Genomic DNA, 18,875 nt, shown 5'->3' on the forward strand with positions numbered 1-18,875 from the left:
ATTTCAGTATAATGATTTAAGCATCTCAGCGAGACAAGTACCAGGCTGCTGTATGTTTGGCAATGTGGGGAAGACCCTTCTGGTTCCCTACCCTGGGGACTCTTGTCAGTTTTAATAAGTTTTACCCTGCAGCTTTGAGCATGGCAAACTGAACAGCAGAAGTAAAGGCTACTTTTCACTGGGCAGAACCACACTTACTATGGGACCTTACAGAATCACAGAATGTTAGGGATTGGAAGGGACCTCGAAAGATCATCTAGTCCAATCCCCCTGCCGGAGCAGGAACACCTAGGTGAGGTTACACAGGAAGGCGTCCAGGTGGGTTTTGAATGTCTCCAGAGAAGGAGAATCCACAACCTCCCTGGGCAGCCTGTTCCAGTGTTCCGTCACCCTCACTGAGAAGAAGTTTCTTCTCAAATTTAAGTGGAACCTCTTGTGTTCCAGCTTGAACCCATTACCCCTTGTCTTACTGTTGGTTGTCACCAAGAAGAGCCTGGCTCCATCCTCGTGACACCCACCCTTTATATATTTATAAACATTGATGAGGTCACCCCTCAGTCTCCTCTTCTCCAAGCTAAAGAGACCCAGCTCCCTCAGCCTTTCCTCAAAAGGGAGATGCTCCACTCCCTTCATCATCTTTGTGGCCCTGCACTGGACTCTCTCCAGCAGTTCCCTGTCCTTCTTGAACTGAGGGGCCCAGACCTGGACACAATATTCCAGATGTGGTCTCACCAGGGCAGAGTAGAAGGGAAGGAGAACCTCTCTCAACCTACTAACCACCCCTACTAACCACATTTCTTTCTGTCACCCTATGCCACGGCAGAAGGGCTGTGATGCAGGGGGACTGCTCACCTTGCTATGCCTCAGCTGGGAGGCAGCAGCATTTCTGTCCATCCCTGAGGGACAGGCAGAGGGAGATGGGCAGATCGTTAATGCTGTAGGACTCCCTTGAATATTTGTGATGGCACCAGCTGCAGGGAAGAGGTGAGCCAGGTATCAGGGGTGAGTCCAGCACCCCATCGCCCCTCAGCCTCAGGTCAAAAGGCCACCAGCATTACTCTGTAGCCTTTTGCCTCAGTGAGCAGGAGTGCAGTAGCCATTGCTAAACTTCCTGAACAACAACAGAACGCTTCTTCCTCCTCAAGTCTTGTGCAAAACAAGGGATATAAAAAGGCACATGCCAGTGTCTTCCGCAGCTCGGTGTTGGCAATGCTACATGTGGACATGCTGCACAGCTCCCACTCCTTTCTTTGCTGGCCTTGCCAAATCCTAATCATCCTGTTTGCCTGTGCTCCTTCCTCCCAGATGCTCCATCTCCTGCTCCCTTCCTTGAAGATGCTGCCTCTCTCTGAAGGCTTTGGCTGCCGGCCAGTCTCTCTGTTTTCTCCCACCCCAGTTCATGCAGCTTCTGAGGAAAGTATCTGGCTTTCCTAAGGATTAGTTTCCTCAGCTGTTTTTCAGCACATTGTAGCATTAAATTTGACATTTCATTGTAGACAGTTCCATTCCAGTCTTGGAAGGGCATTATAAAAAGCTCAAGACAGATTTGTAGCCTCTGCTGACTTCCTGCAAGATGTTGCTGACATCTCTTCAATACCTCCCCTGATTACCTCATCAAAAGGCAACCCAGCCGTTCGCCTGTGGAAGGAGGGAGCAACAGACACGAAGCATTGCTACAAAGCCACCTTCATGTCATGCTTTGAAGTACATGTCCAGTACTCTCAGAAAGGCAGGCAACTCAAGAGCAGAAGGTATCACACACTGCAACAGCTCCAGGAACTCTGGCCAGGGACTTGGAAAGCACTCTGTTATTTTGTGAAAATCTTTGCTGGGCCATTACATCTAAGGGCCGTTGTTTTCAGCTCTTTTCTTGACCACCGATCTGCAAATCAACCTGCTCTGCAAGTATGGATGGGTGAGATGCACCTTGTCCTGTAGAACCACAGGCATGAACCATAGCCTTTGCCTTTCCCAGCACACTGGCCATCCCCTTGAGCAGAAAAAGCTTTACACAATAGCAGAGGGATAAGGAAGACAGGAATTGGCTAATCCTGAGCTTTCTGGCAGATCAAGTGCCTCTAGTTATCTCATCATTTCTTTATTTATGGCCCCTGTCCTTGCTACATAACATCTTAAATTTTCAGGCCAAAGTCTGAAATAACCCTGGTTAACCAGATAACCCCTTCTTATCCAAACCTGCTTCCCAAGGGGTTCTGCAAGATGTTCAGGCACACAAAGCGCTGGCAAAGAGAACAGGCTTTCTCTGAAGTTTTTGACATGACGGGGAGTGAGCTAGGCCAGGAGCTGGAGAAGGTACATCAGAAGCATGACAGAGCATCCCACTGTGTTGCACCTTCACCTGACCAATCTAATTAAATCGTACAGACGACAGATGTAGAAGTAACCAGCCAGTTCATCATCACCTCCCTGTGAGGAAGGGAAGGTATTGCCTTTCCCAGCCAATATGTCACCAGGGAGGAGACTCTGCGCTCTGACAGACGCCATTCACACTGGCAACATGGACAGAAAAACAAGAATATTTTGCTGCAGGAGGATGTTAACCACTTTTCTACCAGCACCAACTTTGCCAGTCTAGATCCAACTTCTCAAAGGGATTTAACTTCATTCTCTTTCTGTTTGAAAAGTCCTATCATGCCTATAGAATGTGCTTAAGGAAGGATGGTAACATATGCTTGAACATCTTTAATAGTCTAAAGAAGTGAGGGCTGCATTACCAAAAAAGATAGAGATCTCTAGTGAAATATGTAAATCACCCCAGAGTACTACGAAAAAAGACCATTAAACTGGCCTGCACCATCATCTATTTTGTGTATGCCTTCCATATCACTGAGGAAACCTCTCTGAAATTACTGGTTTAAACATTTTAGTGGAGCCCTTTGCCTGACAGCTAAGCTTACAAATCAAAAATCAACAGGGTTCGGGAAGAAAAAAAACCAAACCAAACAACAACAACAAAAACACAAAACAAAACAGAACACAACCAACCAGCCTACCCAATGCTTAAAAGTACCTCCGCAACATATGTGGAAGCCATTTTTCTATGCATAAAACCTCATGATCTGAAAGCCCTCTGGACCTAAGAGATGTAGAAATAAATTGAACACCCCACTAGAACACTTCCAGTCTTGGGCAGCTCCTGCAATCCCGTAGAGCCACAAAAGAGCAGACCTAGAAACCACCAGCCAAGGCTTGATACAACCTGTCACGGACACTGTGCCCTAGTCATTTAGAGGATGGATGGGGTGGGTGAATGTGTAGGGGAAGTAATTACATACCTGAAAGAAAGGAGAATATATTTTTTGTGATAAACCAGTCCGACCTTTTTTTCCTTAGCACATTTTAAAGCATACCTTTGAAACTGCTAAAGAGTCTGCAATATTAAAATAGCTCTGAAAGGAGTAAGTTGCTGAGCAGAATACTGATGAAGCGGTCAGAAAGGCGCAGGATTTAGCACTTAACATGTGGCCCTGCCAGTTATTCTCATCAGAAAGAGCATGAAAGATTTTTCTTCTTCAAGGGGAAGGTTAGCCTAAAAGTTGCTAAGGGAAAGATGTTAAAGGCTAATGTTTTTGTAACACGCCATCTCTTTTGTGTTCTGCTCTGCTCTTTTGTACTCTGCCATTTGGGAATGGATGGCAGTCAGGGATGTTTTTGTGGTCTTCTGTGCTAAGTAAATTTAATTTGGCAGGGAAAATTTTCCACTCTTTATTCAATTTTCACTTCTTCTCCATGAAAAGTTTAGTTTTGTTAATGTAGTTTTCTTCCCCATATTAGGGCAAGAGTTCTGTTTTTGAAAGAAATTAGATCTCTGCTTGGAAACAAAACTAAAAATTTTCTAAGTTTGCATGAAAAACATTGCTTAATTTTTACAATGTGAACAAGAAGGACCAACAGACAGAGTGAAAACTTGTGTAAATACAACATATTAAGGTTGTTTCAGGGTTAGTGCGGTTCGTAACTGTGTTTGTTAGATAATGAGAAGATACAGCTGGTCCAATTTTGCCAAACAGGCAATTGTTCACTTTGTACAGCTCTGGTACACACAGGCACACATAGAACAAGCTAAGCAGAGAACCATAACAGGAAAACCCAATCAGTATGACTGGAAAATGAACAGGAACACAGCAGCATGGGAAGACTGGAAGGTCAGAAGAGTTGTTGAGAATGGCACATTATTGGCACTTACCTTAGCACGTCACTAAGATCCCAATACAGCTACATGCAGCTTCTCAGGACACCCAGGTTGGGAGAAAAAGAAAAATAAATCCTAACGATTCACAGAGGTGGGGCAGGAATGGGGAGACTGATCACAGCTAGCTCCCAAAGGGTACAAAATGGCACTTCTAAAACTAGCAGTAAGGCTACCCAACTAAAAAGAGCACAGGCAATGTGAGGAGGACACAATAGCTGGCATCCCTTACCCTCTATGTCTTCGCAGAGCGACCCTGACAGACCTCTTGGACACAAGCATCTTGGTGCTTGAGTGTTGGGCTGACTCATGCACTTTGGTGATAGTATGTGGGCACGAAAGCATCAGTGAATGAGAATCTTTAAAACAGTCACCATCCCCTAGGGTTTTGCATTGACACTTGCAACACTGTAGAAACAGACACTGCAGAAACAAGCATTGCAAGAGCCAAACGCCACCACGGTATCCTACATTCCTCTTGAAGGAAGCATGAAACACTTCTGTTTCATTAGAATTCCCAGACCTTCAAGACTGCCAGACCTTCTACCTCATGCAGTATAGGCAGGACCTCATCTCCAAGTTTCACAGTGCTGCAACAACATTAACAATCACAGGGTACTTCTTGGAGTGAGGACATTAGTCCTGCATTTTATGTAGTTTCTCTGGCGGAATCATTCCCCATAATGCCCGTTTCAAGACAACAGTAAAGCAGCCTTTGCAGCATTTCTTGAGGATCCTGTGGAACAGAAATGTAGTTAGTGCAACACAGTGGATAAGGCTGGAATGGTAGTAAGGACTCTGACACCAATGCGTAGCTGCCCAAGGAGACAGGGATGCACAGGCAATGCTGACAGGGAAGCTAAAAACTCCTTATACTCTATAGTAAAGTCATTCCGATGTGAGATATTAAAAACTTAAAACATTAAAGAAGTGGTGAAGAAAAGCAAACCACAGAGTAATCCTTAATTGCTTTAAGGTCAGCAACTTTTAACTGCAGTATTTCTTTAAGCTTAATTCAGGTAATAGAGTTCTTATGGGGAGACATATAGATGGGTGTCTTTTAACATTTCCAGGTCTATTATGGCACTCTTTCGGAGCAAATTATTTGGACCCCTGCTCTGTGACAGGATCCTGTTCCTAGATGAGTCACTGTCCTCCATCAGGCTGCTAGGTCAAGTTTCCCGGAGACATCTTCCTCAGCACTGCACTCAAGCTCTCTGGTACACCACCTCTGTCACACATTGAGGAGCCAGTGTAATGAATAATAAAATTTTTTATTGTTGCTTTGCAAGGTAAAATTAATAAATCCATGATTCCAAAGTAAGGAGCATAAAAAAAAAAACCTGAATAAGAGGAATGTGACATAACTAAGTCATATTTTAAAACAAGGAGCCACAAGAATCTTTTTTAAAATGCATTTTCCTGCAATACATCTCTTCTACATCTCCATCTCACATTGACATTTGTGTAGCCTGCTATTTGACCAGTGCTTGGACAGTTGGAAAGAGTTGTACATTCATTATCATCCACATGCTAGTGTGGGAGTGAAATCTTAGTCCATATAGGTGAAAGGGTACAGAGTCATAAAAACCCTCTATAGCTGGACATGGATTAAACACTTTCTCTTCTTTCTGGCTCTCATGTCAGAGACTGGAAGCCCTGAGGCAGGGGTTTTCAAGGCCAGGCGGAGGTAGAGGGCCTCCTCCTGGCCCAGGGAACATCCTGCACTGCAGGCAGCCAGAGAGGGAAGTACACACACAGTCCCTTGTGCCACCGAACACAGCAGCATTTCCAGTCAGTCCTTTTCAGGGACACAGATGCTGGCAATGGCCACAAGGAAAAGTGTGTTAGACTGAGGTGGGATCTCTCATCAAGGAGCTGCATGATAGGACAACCACACCACTAGGATTTTCTGGAAAAATAATTACCTGTAACATCCATTGGGTATAGAATGAGAGCCCAAAACAGCTGCTAAGCCTCCAGGCAGATGTATCAATTTTTGAGTGTATGCCCTGATTCTTCAATCACAAGTTCAATAATTCTGTCATTCCATATGGAAAACTAACAGTGAATAACTGAAAACAAAGCTATCCATACTGGTCTTGTGACATGTTCAGGCTCTTCCATGCTATAAGAACGCACCAAGCCAATTAACCACAAAGGACATTTGAATAAGGTCTTCCTTCCCCACCACGAAGCAAGACCTTCTTCAAATGTCTCCTTCAATTCCCTCCAGGAAGCAAGGCATTTTACTACTAACAGCTCCAGGTGACCCTGCTGGCAGTCCACCTTACACAGTCCCGCTGGATAAGGACGTAGCCTGCAACCTCCTCTATCCTCTCCGAACTCACTGGCCTGGCTTCACATTTGCTGGGCCTTGAAGTGCCTGCCTGAAGACAAGCTTCTTCAGCTGATCCAGTTTATTGTCTCTTAAGGCATCCTGTATGGCACTGAAGAAACTGAAGTAGTGCTGGAAGTTGTGCATCATGAGCAGGACACCGGCCAAGAGCTCCTTGGTCATGAGGAGGTGATGGACATAGGCACGAGTGTGTCTCTGACAACAGTAACAGGTGCATCCTTCCAGCAAAGGACCAAAATCATCTTGGTACCTAAGAAGGAAGCAAAGTTGGATAACATCAAAGGTAAGAAGACCCATTCAAGCAATAAAGTTTATGCAGTTACTACATGGCCTTTTGTAAGGACCTGAGCCTTGAAGTCCTGAGAGCCTGAATCCAGCTGCTGTAAGATGTGTTGACATCCAAGACCAGCAGCATTGGCACAAAGGACTTCAGATATCATGCCAGAACTCACTACAAGGTCAAAAGGCCACACATCTAAGTAAGAGGATAACTTTGACTACATCACAGCTAACTGCAGAGAGGCCTTAGCTGTGCCTTCCCTGACAGAGAGGCTGCAGCACAAGATGCCTCATTAGCTATCACAGAATCTACGAAGGAGGAAGCTACCAGAAACAAGGATATACTGATTAACAGTATTGCCCTCTAAAGCAAGATGCACCACTCTCACAAAGCGGAGAGAGGATTGAGCAAAGCAACACAGTTGTCTATTCAGACAGCCTAGTGGTAGCTGTGGAAAAGAGAAGGAAGGACAGATGGTAACATTGGCCAAAGTTTTTGTGAAGTATCCAGAAACTGCAGAATTGGTCTGCAGCTGCCCAAAGTGAGTCAGAAAGTGGAGGCTCTCCATAGTTTAAATAAAATCAAGCATCTCAAGATGACCCAAGTTAGATGCAAAAGACCAAAATGATCCCCTGACAACCTTTGTGAACCTACTGTCTTTCATGTGGAACATAGTTGTGACCACAGTATGTCTGCTGGATAAATAATGAGAAAATCCCTGGCCTGAGGTCAGGGAAAAGACTGCACTTTCATACATACACTGCTGCCTGACGACAAGCTAGAACACTTGTCCATCGTTCTCCATTCAAAGTCCAGAAGTACTGTTTTCAACACCTTCATGTTTTAGGAAGTCTACCCTCCAGCTACTGACCACATGCAATCAAATACAGAGGACGAAAGCATTATATGTAGTGATACAGCTGCATGAGTCCTCCTCACAAATTCACATACCTTTTGTCTTTCAGAAATATCTCAAATGGTGTCATTTCTGGATCAGCTTTGGAGATTTCATCCTCATTTTCTTCAGCGCCATTCTTCTCCAGGTCCTGGGCCCCATTTTGCTGTAAAACTTTTATTAAAAAGACAACAGCCCTTCATGAACAGACAGCAAGGGGAGAGGAAGGGTAGCAAGCTTACAGCAGGTATTTCTGCTACTCTCTTGTCAGATTAAAACTCCTGCCTCAAGCTTCCACCTCTTTCCTATAGTAAGCAACTATTTTTCTTTAATTGTCATAGGTTAGTTAACACAAATACAATTTTAGATGATCAAAACAGCAAGAGTCAAGTGAAAACTCATCTACTAAACCTAATGAAGAGTTAGAGCTAAAGCAACAGTGTAACTTTTTGCTGCTCTACAGAGCAAAATTCTTGATAAAATGTCAAAAATATTTCCAGTCTGAACTGCATGCTGAACAGAAGGCAATCACCTGAACAAATTGATTTTATTGAGATTTTGTTAGAGGAGACAGGCAACTCATCTGCATTCAATCATTCTACTTTTCATACTGTCATCAGGCTCAGAGATTTAGATACTTTTATTTTTTTCGTCTTTTTTTTAAACAATTGGAATCAAAAGAGACTGGTAGCACTACTGCAGATGTAGATTCTACATCTGCCTTTTCAACACTCTATCTTAAAAATAAAACATCATCCCATAATTTTGTAGGTTTGCATTTTTAGGCTTGTTCTTAAGCAGGAGATGTATCTGGAAACATCAATATTAATGTTTGCACAATCCATGTACCAAGTGTTAAACAGACACAGAAAAAAAAGATTGTCCTTACCTAGAATATTACGATTTAAGAATATGGAGAGACAAGGTAAAGAACAATAAACAAAGAGAAGGGTTAAAAAAACAGCAGCAAGCACAAAGAAACAAGATGTTCTGTTCTATTCAGCTGGTTTTGAATTACCCAGGCACGAAAAGTGCTAGGTTCTACCCAGGAGGAAAAATGTAAAATGTTTTTCTGTATTAAAACATTTAATAGGCCAAAACAAAACGGTTGCATGAAACACATTTGATAGATGATTTAATGGGTGATACACATGCTCTCATCTCACAGCGTAATGAGGTAATGAGTTATGAACATCTTTTTGTTTTGATATGAACTGGTGAATGCAAGGACAGAGAGAAAAGCTGCCAAAAAAATGGGATCCCTAACTTTTGTCAGCTAGAAAGAAAGGACTTAAAAAATATATTACTAAAACAGACACATATTCAGTTAATTCTAGTGATTGAGTATCATAGATCTCCACTTAATATTATAGGTCCAGCCTTAACTGCTAATGGTAACAGAAAATTTGTCAATGGTGTTGAACCAAAACCCCTGTAGTCAATAAGTGTTTACAAAATACTTGAGCATATTTTGGCTAATCAGGCATTTAGATGTTAGGTTGAGGCATCAAGTTCACCTCAACAGGTTTAAAACCAAAATACCCTACCTTCAAAAGCAACACTTGACAGTGGAATCTCAGTTTTTCCAGTGGTTACTGCACTTATTTAAGGAACAAAACCCTCAAATATAGACTCCTCCAAAGCAGGAGTTATGCTTGCCACAATACTGGAAGATGCAGTAAAAATTATAATGACCATCGAGAAGCCTACCTGCTGCTTCAGAATCTGAATGGCAGTCGTAACTGAAAACCAAGGCACAGCCTCGCTCTGTCACTTGGAAGGGAAAGAAGCTCTCAAAAATGTCCACTCCCCTTTCAATGCACTCAAGCACCTCATCTGGTTTGCCTACACCATGGATGATTCTGTAAGAGACACACAAGAAGACTAATCTAGAATAGTCTGAGTAGAAGCAAGCAGTTACCTGAAGGAAAAGACACATGCATGTCACGTGTAACTTATCCCTGCAACTGCTAACCAAACTGCAAGTGGATACAACAGTTATCATTCAGAATCCTGTGTGCTTCCATTTCTCTACCTCCAATCTATCCAGTACATGGCAGGCTTTTCTTTTTCTGCCATTTGGAAGACAGCGATAATCCCTCATTTACTGCAGAATAACCTCATTCTGTTCATTACGTTTGAAGCGATTTGATTTCTTTCACACACACACATAAATAGACTTAGATTCAAAATTCATCTAACATCTCTGCTGTAGAACAGATATTTTCCTTAGACATGCTTGTGCCCCAGGCAACTATCAATTTCCAGACACATGGATCCCTTTGCTTAGTGACTGTTTAGGAGACAGTCTAAAAAGACTTGATCAAGAGCAGCAGAGACAGCAGTAGATGGCTGGTCAAAGATCCAAGCCTCCAGGTGACAGACACGCCATAGAGCAGCTGGAGAACTGCCTGGAGGGGAATGCACTAACGAGAAATGTCATAGCAAGCAGTTCCTTGCTTTATTCGTCCCTCCTCTTTACACTCTACCTGCTCAAGTGATCTACCAAAAAAACCTCAGCTGTAACAGCCCTTGGGACATGGCACTGAGAGCCAGGAAGAGCCCGGCTGGATTGCCATCAATGGTAATAGAGATCTTGCTGTTAGCCAAATTTATCTGGCAGCTTCCCTGAGGGTGGGTGAAGCAGAAGAGAACAGAGCAGTGCCTGCTCTCCTGCAGGTGCGTGTCTGGGCTGACAGCCGTAGAAGCTAATGTAGGGCAATGATCTAAACAGATAATTAGGAAAATACACAGGGGCTGATAAATTAAGTCACAAGGTGCCATTTTTAGTCACTTTTCTAAGTGCTCCAATTAAATTGATGAGCACAGAATAAGGATGCAAGAAGTTTACAGCACGAGTGTCATGTTTCAGGCTCTCATGGCAGGGAGAAAATTATTCTCAATAGTTAAAACAGCGGCTTTGCATATATGATCAAAACCTTTGCTATCTTTGCACAAGTTAAGGACAAACATTTGCTCTTGCAAGAGTTCTGATGCTATTGAAAAGGAAAATAAATTTTACCAAGAGACTTCAGCACCTTCAGGTGCATAGAGGTACTCTTAGGAGTACATTTGCAAGATCATTTCACCATCACAGAAAAAGCAGTCGTTTCTCAGGTGAAGCACAAAAAGCGTTTGTCTTCTAGAGAATTTCATATTGAAGAACACTGCTCCAAAACAACTTTTCCAGCCAGAATGGCAAGGGTGATTCAGGAAAGCAGGACTGTCTGAAATTCACTTGAGGTAATTACAAGACCCCCTAGGGCTAACCAGCTTTCTTCCTACAAAGAGGTCAGAAACACTTGTCTTAACCAGGCAAGCAAACAATTTGATAGATGCGGAAGATGCACTTGTAGCTACTAAGGTTAGCTCAGCAGATTGGACTCTAATGCTCCCAGGGGATCTTTTTAAGTACCTCAACCAGACAGGATGGCAACAACACAGCTAGGCGCCTAATTGTCAGGAAAATTCAAACCCTGGGCATCGCTAAGCACGAACAAGCTGTAACACCAGACACATGCTTTCGCATTTTATTTCCTTTTGAACACCATTAGGTCAGAGCAATGCTCAGCTAGCAGAGGGCAGCACAGCTACAGAAAAAAAATGGGGCTTGAGTCACTCTCTTCAGGAAATGATGAAAAAGGCACCTATACAAGAGCAGTAGCAACAGAAGTAGTGAGAGCAACCCACGCGAAAGCCAGCAAACTCAACCCAATGCTAAGAAACCCCTTCAGTTCTGAACCACTAGCAAATATTAGCACACATTTTCTGGAAGTCTTTAGTTAGTTAGTCGTTTATAAACAAGAGCCAAGAATGCCACCACTCCTGTCCAATCTCTGACATGGATCTGATGGGCATAGCCCATACCTCAGAATGCACAACAGTCCCCAAACTATGCCAGTCCAAGCAGAGAAGATGCATGTTTTGAGCCAGGCCATACCACCTCTGGCAGTTCACAGGCTCAGTGCCTCAGGTAACTAGGTCAGAGCTGGCTGCCATAAGATCGTATAAGTATTGGCTGGTTCTCTCAGCACCCATTTCTGCTCTCCTCCAGTTCAGACCAGAGAGAACTGGAACATAACATTTTTTTCTCAGAAGAGGTCCCTGTAAAATAGGTGGATAACAACATTCTTGTTTGAGCTGAAGTTGAAGTAAACCATGGATGGCCTCAGAGGCCAAATGCGAGAAGCCCAGACATGTCCTACCTGTGATTCTTCCTAAAAAAAAAAAATAAAGACTACTTGAACTAAAATCTTGATTATTCTCCAAATGCGAGGAATACTTAAACCCACAATGTGAGCTCAGCTTGGTGCCAGTTGCAGTTAAAAATTGAACCAAGGGTTGAAGACTGAAAGTGGTAGAATTTATGCAGCCTGGCATGCACACAGAGCTGTGCAATACAGTTATTTCCTACAGTGATACCACACAGCGGCCTGCAGACACTCCTCATAATAGGACAGATGGACTTCTTGGGATGTTGCCCATACAACTTACCTTGGTTTATCCTCTGGCAGCTCTGCTGTGACAGCGGCTATCAGTTTCAACTTGGTCTCCTTGGCCATGGCACATCCCTGGAAGCCATCTAGCAGAAAGCCACCCACAGGTCGCTTGGCAGTCTCCCTGGCTGATCTGAGCCTCTCTTCCAAGATATCTCCACCTTCGATTGCCCCAAACATTACACTTCCTTGTAGTTCCTGGCCCAGGAGAAAGCTACAAGTGTTAGAGTGTACTCTGCCAAAGACATGCAAGACATCTCACAGCCCAGGTGCCTGCTACTTAAATCCTGCATTCCCGGGAATTTCCCAGAGCCAGTGTTTTATCCCACGTAAGACAAGCCCCCAGACAGCACCGTGAAGTCCACGTGTAAAGTAGAAATAGTATTAGGAGAGACAAAATTCTGCTCCTTACCTTGACACTAACTCACTGAGAATTTTGGTACCATTCTTTCCACCACGCTACAGAAGGCAATAACCACAGATCACTTTGTACACAGCTTTTTATAGAAGGCCCCTCAGTACCACATGTGTCAGTGCGGAATACAAAATGGGTGCCATTATCCTGGCTGTCAGACACTAGATCTCACAATGAATTACCTTTCAAGGGATACCAATATTAGCTCCTGTCACCTATTTTCCTTTGTAATACAGACTCAGATAATATGTCACCAAAAGGGAAGAAAGTTTTAAACCTGCTGGGGGAAATAAAGAATAGCACAGGCAAATCCTCGGAAGTCCTCCCTCACCTGGAACTGAGGGGACTTCAGAGCAAGAAGATGTAGTTTTTTAATCTGAATGAGAAGATCCTAGTCTGCTCATGTATGTAGCACGAAGGTAGCAAAAGAAATGCAACAGTCCAAAAGTGGAATAAAATAAAAAACCATGAATTCTCCACAACTAGTAGAGATAAGTATCCTGGAACAGGAGGCAAGTTATTAAGAGAGTGGCAAAAGGAAAACCCACTGTGCTACTGCTTACACCTCCACCAGGACTGTCACCCGTGCATTCTCTGATAAATATGTATGACACGATTTCCTACTAAACCACATCCTGGGACTGGCCCGGGATGCAGCACAGACCAAAAAGCAGCTGCAGTGCTTTTGCCTCAATATTTTTGGGACCTTACCGGTGACTTCCCTAGCAGCTGAAGGCATGCATCCAGGAAGGAAAGTGACCTATCCACAGACTTCTTGGCCCTTTTTCTACCAACTTCCCCAGAAATGGTGTCTCCGTCAGAGATGCACTGGAACCAGTCTGGCTGGATGGCCCGCTGTATGTCCATGAACTTAGAAGCTGTCATTTCCATACGCCCCGAGTTTCCCCACAGGGACACTGTCTGTCAAGGAAGAATAGACATGAATGTCAGTTGCAAAGGTTAACAGATCCTACAGGTCAAAGGAGGGAAGGGATCGATCTGGTGAAACACCAGACACTGGAATGATACTTCATAGATAAGCCATCCAGGGGCACAGCTCAGATAATCAGCTGCCCTTGACACAATAAGTGAAAGAAGATAAATGACCGAATTGGGATTTCTGAGAGTCTTTGATGAAACCATCACACACACTCAACATGTTTGGAAATCTCCGAGATAGAGCAGCTGGCCTATCATCACACAAATCAGTAGCAGAATTGGAAGAAATATTAAAAATAAGAAAATATTTAAATTTCCAAATGTATGTTGTCATCTCAAGAAAAACAGCAGAGGCTGCAACGGGAAATACAGCTCACTAATTTTCTGTACACAGTGCAAAACCAAGAAGTTTATTTCCTCTTCAAGCAGAGAATCGACACCGCACATGTGAATATACATGTATATGTAAACCACACAGACACACTGTAAAGAATACAAAAGGTTGTTAGGCAATTTAATCTTAGAATCCAATGCTATTTTAGGTCCCAAATCCAGGCACTTAAGAAGGGATTGAAATATCAAGTGTAAAAGAAACATACAGCTTTCAAACCAAACATAAGAAATGGCAGGTACTCATCAGGATTGCACACAGCCTCCTCAGTCTCTACACACGCTTTCCATTCTAGTCAGCACACAGGCCCCCATCATCCATCATTACTCCACAACACCCTCAAAAGATTTTAAAGCAAGACAAAAGCATCTGCACAAAGAGGTTATGTTACCTGAACACCTCTAGGCTAGCAGATGTCACCACTCAATTTGCTACACATTCATTTTCACAAAAATGTTACCACAGCCACTGCAGCTATGCACGCTACCGTGTCTCATCCTATTCTGTAATTAACTGTAATTAATCTGTAATTAACCTGCAAGTGCAACTTGGCAGTTGCTTTCATTGTATTATTGTTAGACTTGAGACACTGCTGCTCCAAATTTTTAAAAATGTGTTTAAGTAGGTTAAGTATTGGGCTCGAACCCTTAAGAGGGTAGTTCTTTTCATCTACAACCCCATTAGTGCTTTTTTAAATGAGGAACCATCTTCAGCTAACAGAAATGGCTTATAGCTTGAAGTGTTATGGGGACCTTTTTGGGCTTGAGGGTTTAAACACATTCTCCGAGTCTATGCCAGACAGACAGATTAAGCAGTGCAGGTCTCGTGCATACTAATTCAGAAAGTGAATTTGGATGCAAAAAATGTGAGCAGAACATTTGTTTTTTGTCTGGTCTCAACCAAAAAACAAAAGGATTGTGCAAATACACCACACGTCTGTTGTCTGTCCATCCATCTCTCCTGGTCACTTTTGGCCTCATCAGCCAATTTTACCAAATTTGAGTAACAAAGAAACAGAAAGAAGTCTCCAAAGTAATAACATGTTTGTAAATTTCCCATTAAAATAAATAAAAAAGCAACTCCAAAGGAGGGAGTCCTCAAATTAGTACCTGCAGAATAACTGGAACGCAGCATCTATATGTTGTTCTGCAACAGCATGTTGGCCAGTTAGCACCCGCTGCCTTTTATGTGAGAGCATCAAGGAACAGCTGAATCAGAACTGTTTGAGCCGAAGAGCACAGAGCATAATCAAGTCTGGTTACCTTCATTCTGCTCTCCAGAGGTAAAAAGCTGCTTTAATAACTAAAATAGCCATGCAGCTTAGAGAACGGAGTGTTACCCCATGATTATTTAAATCCAGCCTGTGCCAGGCTTTCTGGCACAGAATCCAGAGCTTTCTGTCCCACTGCTTTCAAAAAGTTTTAATAAGTATTTGTCAGTGCAGATCCAGCTGCAGAAGGCCTTGCAACAAAGTTACAAAATCCTCACCAGCTTCAAAAAAAGAAAAAGGGGAATCAAACCTGCAACATCCAGGCTTAGATCACTGCTATCACCTCACAGCTGCACAATGGAGAGACACGCTTTACGTAATTCCTTCCCCTCAGAGAGACAGGACTCCTGGTTCCCAGGAACAAAGAATATACACCAACAGCTGGATGGCAGTGGTTATCCTCTGTCATTCAGTGGCCTTTCACCAAACGTAACCATAACCAAACAGGCCTTGGGACTGACAACATGGGAGCAGGTGCCAGTTGTCCCTCCAGGCCAAAGCTGTGGCAGGCAGCGGGTGGCGTGTGGATTGCACGGAACGTGCGTGCCTGTGGGGTGGAATGGGCAAACATCCACAAGAGCACACACTCCTGGATCACTAAGCCACCTTCCTGCAGAAGTAGTAATTTCTTCCCCACTGTGGGCCTGTAGCAAACCATAACCACACACACAGGGTTTCCAGTTTATTGCTTATCAGTGGCATCACCATAAGCTAGTACAGCATATAGGCTACAACACATGTATTTTCTTTTATTACCATGTTAACCACAACGGCATGAGAGCCTAGAGCTCTCCTTTCTATCCAAATTGCCACCTAATGTTCAGGGAACACACTGCCAAGTAAGAAAATGTCCGGTTTTATTTACTCGGACGTAGGAGCATGTAAATGACATTCCTCTTTGTGCAAAGACTTATCTTGCTATAAAGAATAAAAAACATCTTCTGGCTGTCTAAGCACACCTACACCGATGAGGTGAAGACTGGCAGCTTTCTTTTGGGAACTTTAAGTGGATTCTTGCAAGTCTTCACAGTTACTGTACCTTGTTAGTGTTGTAGCCAGAGGGACAGGGAGTGACCGGGTCATGAAGGGAGCAGTATAGCACCGTGTCTGGCATACCTGGGAACAGAGGGAGTTTTTTGATTGAATAGAGTTTCATGAACCAAAACAAAGCCAATGCAAATACACAGCTTGTAAATTTGCAAAAGGGAACAGGGTATTCTCCCATACACAAGCACATCCATCCTGACCAAAAAAAAGAAAAAAAAATTGTTCATTTGTTCTCTCAGCAACAAAGGCAGCAGACTTTTTCCCCAATTTTAGTAGCTGCAATGCAGAGAGCACAGCATCAGTACAAACTTTCAAATAATACCCCTTGGTTCTGCAACCCACACAGCTCTTTTGAGATTTATTTATGTTTCTTCTTGATTAATACTCCTTCTACTAAAATTGACTGACTCACTTGACCACTCAACTGACACACTGGAGATATCTGAGATTTGACACAATCTAAACCGAGCAACAGCCTCAAGCCTGAAACATTTAAGGAAGGACAACATATAGCGAGAGAACGGATCAGCTACAGAAATGAGAAATTTATCATCCCTGCCAGACTGGAGGTTTCAAATGTCCAGAAAGCTAGATAGTGTGTCTCAATGACGTACAGTTTTCTCTTTACAGATAGTCAGTGAAACTGGTGAAGCCTCTAAAAAGTTTCACATAAAAGGGATTTTCAATCTTTCTTGAAGGAATAAGTTGTCCCAAGGCAGTCGAAGTTTATTGAAAGTTGGGTGCAAACTTCCTTTGGAAATCCAAGCCAAAACTTTGCTTATGTAATAAAATGAATGTCCAAATCTTAATGTGTTTTTTTAAAAAGTGCTTGGCCTAAGTATATAGGACAAAAATGCTAGAACATTTTAAAAAATTATAATAATTTACATTATTGTATATATTAATAATATACGTACAACTGGCACATACAAAACATATTACTTCAAGTCCTCCTTAGTGCCACTTTGGGTTAGAAAATGCCTAAATGTGGAAAGCCTATGCCTACAACTTTCCCCCTACTGTACTGCCTAAGAATGCATCAGTTGGATCCACCTGTGTTATCTCTCCAGACACACAAACACACACACTTTACCTATAAATTTTGCAGCTCCTGCTTTATATTCTTCCAGGACGTCATGAAGTTCTGCCCTACATCAAATACAGAAACACACTGATCTTTTTGAGAGCCATTTACTTAGTTAGTGGTTCCATAACTAAGGCTTCCATTTCCCTATTTATGTGCTATGTGAACTTGGATTGGTTTAAGCACTGATAGAGCTGTAAGGAGCCATTGAAGGAGGAATGTTGTTTTTACAAAACTGGGGACCTGGTGCCTGACCACGACAGGGGTGAAGGACTGAGAGACATCAGACTATGAATCCTTAATGTAAAACAAAGTCTTTTCAACCTAATCCTGGAATGTATACCGATACCTGTATTTACAAAAGTTAATCTAGCGGGAAAGGGAGCCAAAGAGCCAGGAACCCATATTTTAAATAGATCAATAATGGGAAGGGGATTGTTAGGATTAGATTAATTAAATATATAAACTGAGGCAGGTGTCGGGTAGTCTGTAAACCCTGGAGTAGCCAACCAATGGGGAACAGGGGAAGGAATTCGCAGCCAGGATTTGGAGGGCATATAAGCATTGGCTTTTTGCTCTGTTCCGTGTGCCCACCTTTAGGTAGAACACCTGGTCTTGCAAAACAGTTAATAAAATTCGCTTTGCTGAGAGATCCTGCCTGGGCCTATTATATTGGCAAGGTAATCAATTCTTACAGAGCCTAAGAATCACGGCTTACAAATCAGGGCACTCATAATTCTGTGGCAAAACGTCAGAGCTTTTACCCGCACTGACCAGTGACCACTGACTTCCTGGAGCACACGAAGTGGCACTGTGACTTTCTGGGTACCATTACTAACATGCATTACTCAACAACTACACAAGCTAGGGGTGGGAGAGCTTCTAACAAGCTTCATGATGTTAATCTTCCCTTTTGGTTGCCACCTAACGAACTAACTTTGAGAGCTGGCTGCTTCTAAAGCTGGTTATTCTGCTGGGAAGATGACTGTGAAGTCGCTAAGAGGGAATTTGGCCAAAACACGCTCAAAAACTGTGCAGCCCTCTGGGTCGCTTGACTCCACGTGCTTCCCACTAAGTCCCTGCACTTCCCTTCGAAAGGGAAGCAACACAGGGGCAACCGACTCCGACATTTTGCCTTGCACCCGGGGAAGCGAGAAGGCCGGCTAACCCCAGCGGGACACGCTGTGCCCCCCACCCGCCCCTCCCCGGCCGCGGCACTCACACGGTGGGCAGGGTCAGCTGGGCCACGGCGGGCACGCCGCCCACCTCCTGCAGCGTGTCGTGGGTGAGGTGCGGCGCCGAGCCGGTCCGCGTGTACAGCAGGCAGCCCGGCAGCGCCAGGGCGGCGGCCCCGCTCCGGCCCAGCTCCACCAGCGTCCCCAGCCGCCCGCCGCCCGCTCCGCACAACTTCAGCTTCATGGCCGGCCCCGAGGCGTCGTTAACCGGCGCGGGCCTCCACACTGCCCCGCCCCAATCGCTTCACGCGGCA

The 18,875-nt window shown here is 43.7% G+C and overlaps 1 protein-coding gene across 3 annotated transcripts; it reads right to left on the reverse strand.

Annotated features, from left to right (window-relative positions):
• Nucleotides 1-5,524: 5,524 nt before the first annotated feature.
• On the reverse strand, nucleotides 5,525-18,851 carry QTRT2 (queuine tRNA-ribosyltransferase accessory subunit 2). Of its 3 annotated transcripts, none has more exons than XM_065649367.1 (8): nucleotides 18,609-18,851; nucleotides 17,396-17,451; nucleotides 16,295-16,371; nucleotides 13,367-13,576; nucleotides 12,239-12,438; nucleotides 9,455-9,606; nucleotides 7,801-7,918; nucleotides 5,525-6,819 (listed from the first exon to the last, which is right to left on the reverse strand). In XM_065649367.1, the coding sequence occupies exons 1-8, from the start codon at nucleotides 18,803-18,805 to the stop codon at nucleotides 6,558-6,560; spliced, it is 1,272 nt and encodes a 423-aa protein (XP_065505439.1). In that variant the 5' UTR covers nucleotides 18,806-18,851; the 3' UTR covers nucleotides 5,525-6,557. The 3 variants fall into 3 exon arrangements, with proteins under 3 accessions (XP_065505439.1, XP_065505446.1, XP_065505453.1); XM_065649374.1 differs by having other exon boundaries at nucleotides 17,396-17,446; nucleotides 18,609-18,657; XM_065649381.1 differs by lacking the exon at nucleotides 17,396-17,451 and having other exon boundaries at nucleotides 18,609-18,647.
• Between the last annotated feature and the right edge of the window lie 24 nt (nucleotides 18,852-18,875).

This window comes from Caloenas nicobarica, chromosome 1, assembly GCF_036013445.1.
Source record: "Caloenas nicobarica isolate bCalNic1 chromosome 1, bCalNic1.hap1, whole genome shotgun sequence".
NCBI classification, from domain to species: Eukaryota; Metazoa; Chordata; class Aves; order Columbiformes; family Columbidae; genus Caloenas; species Caloenas nicobarica.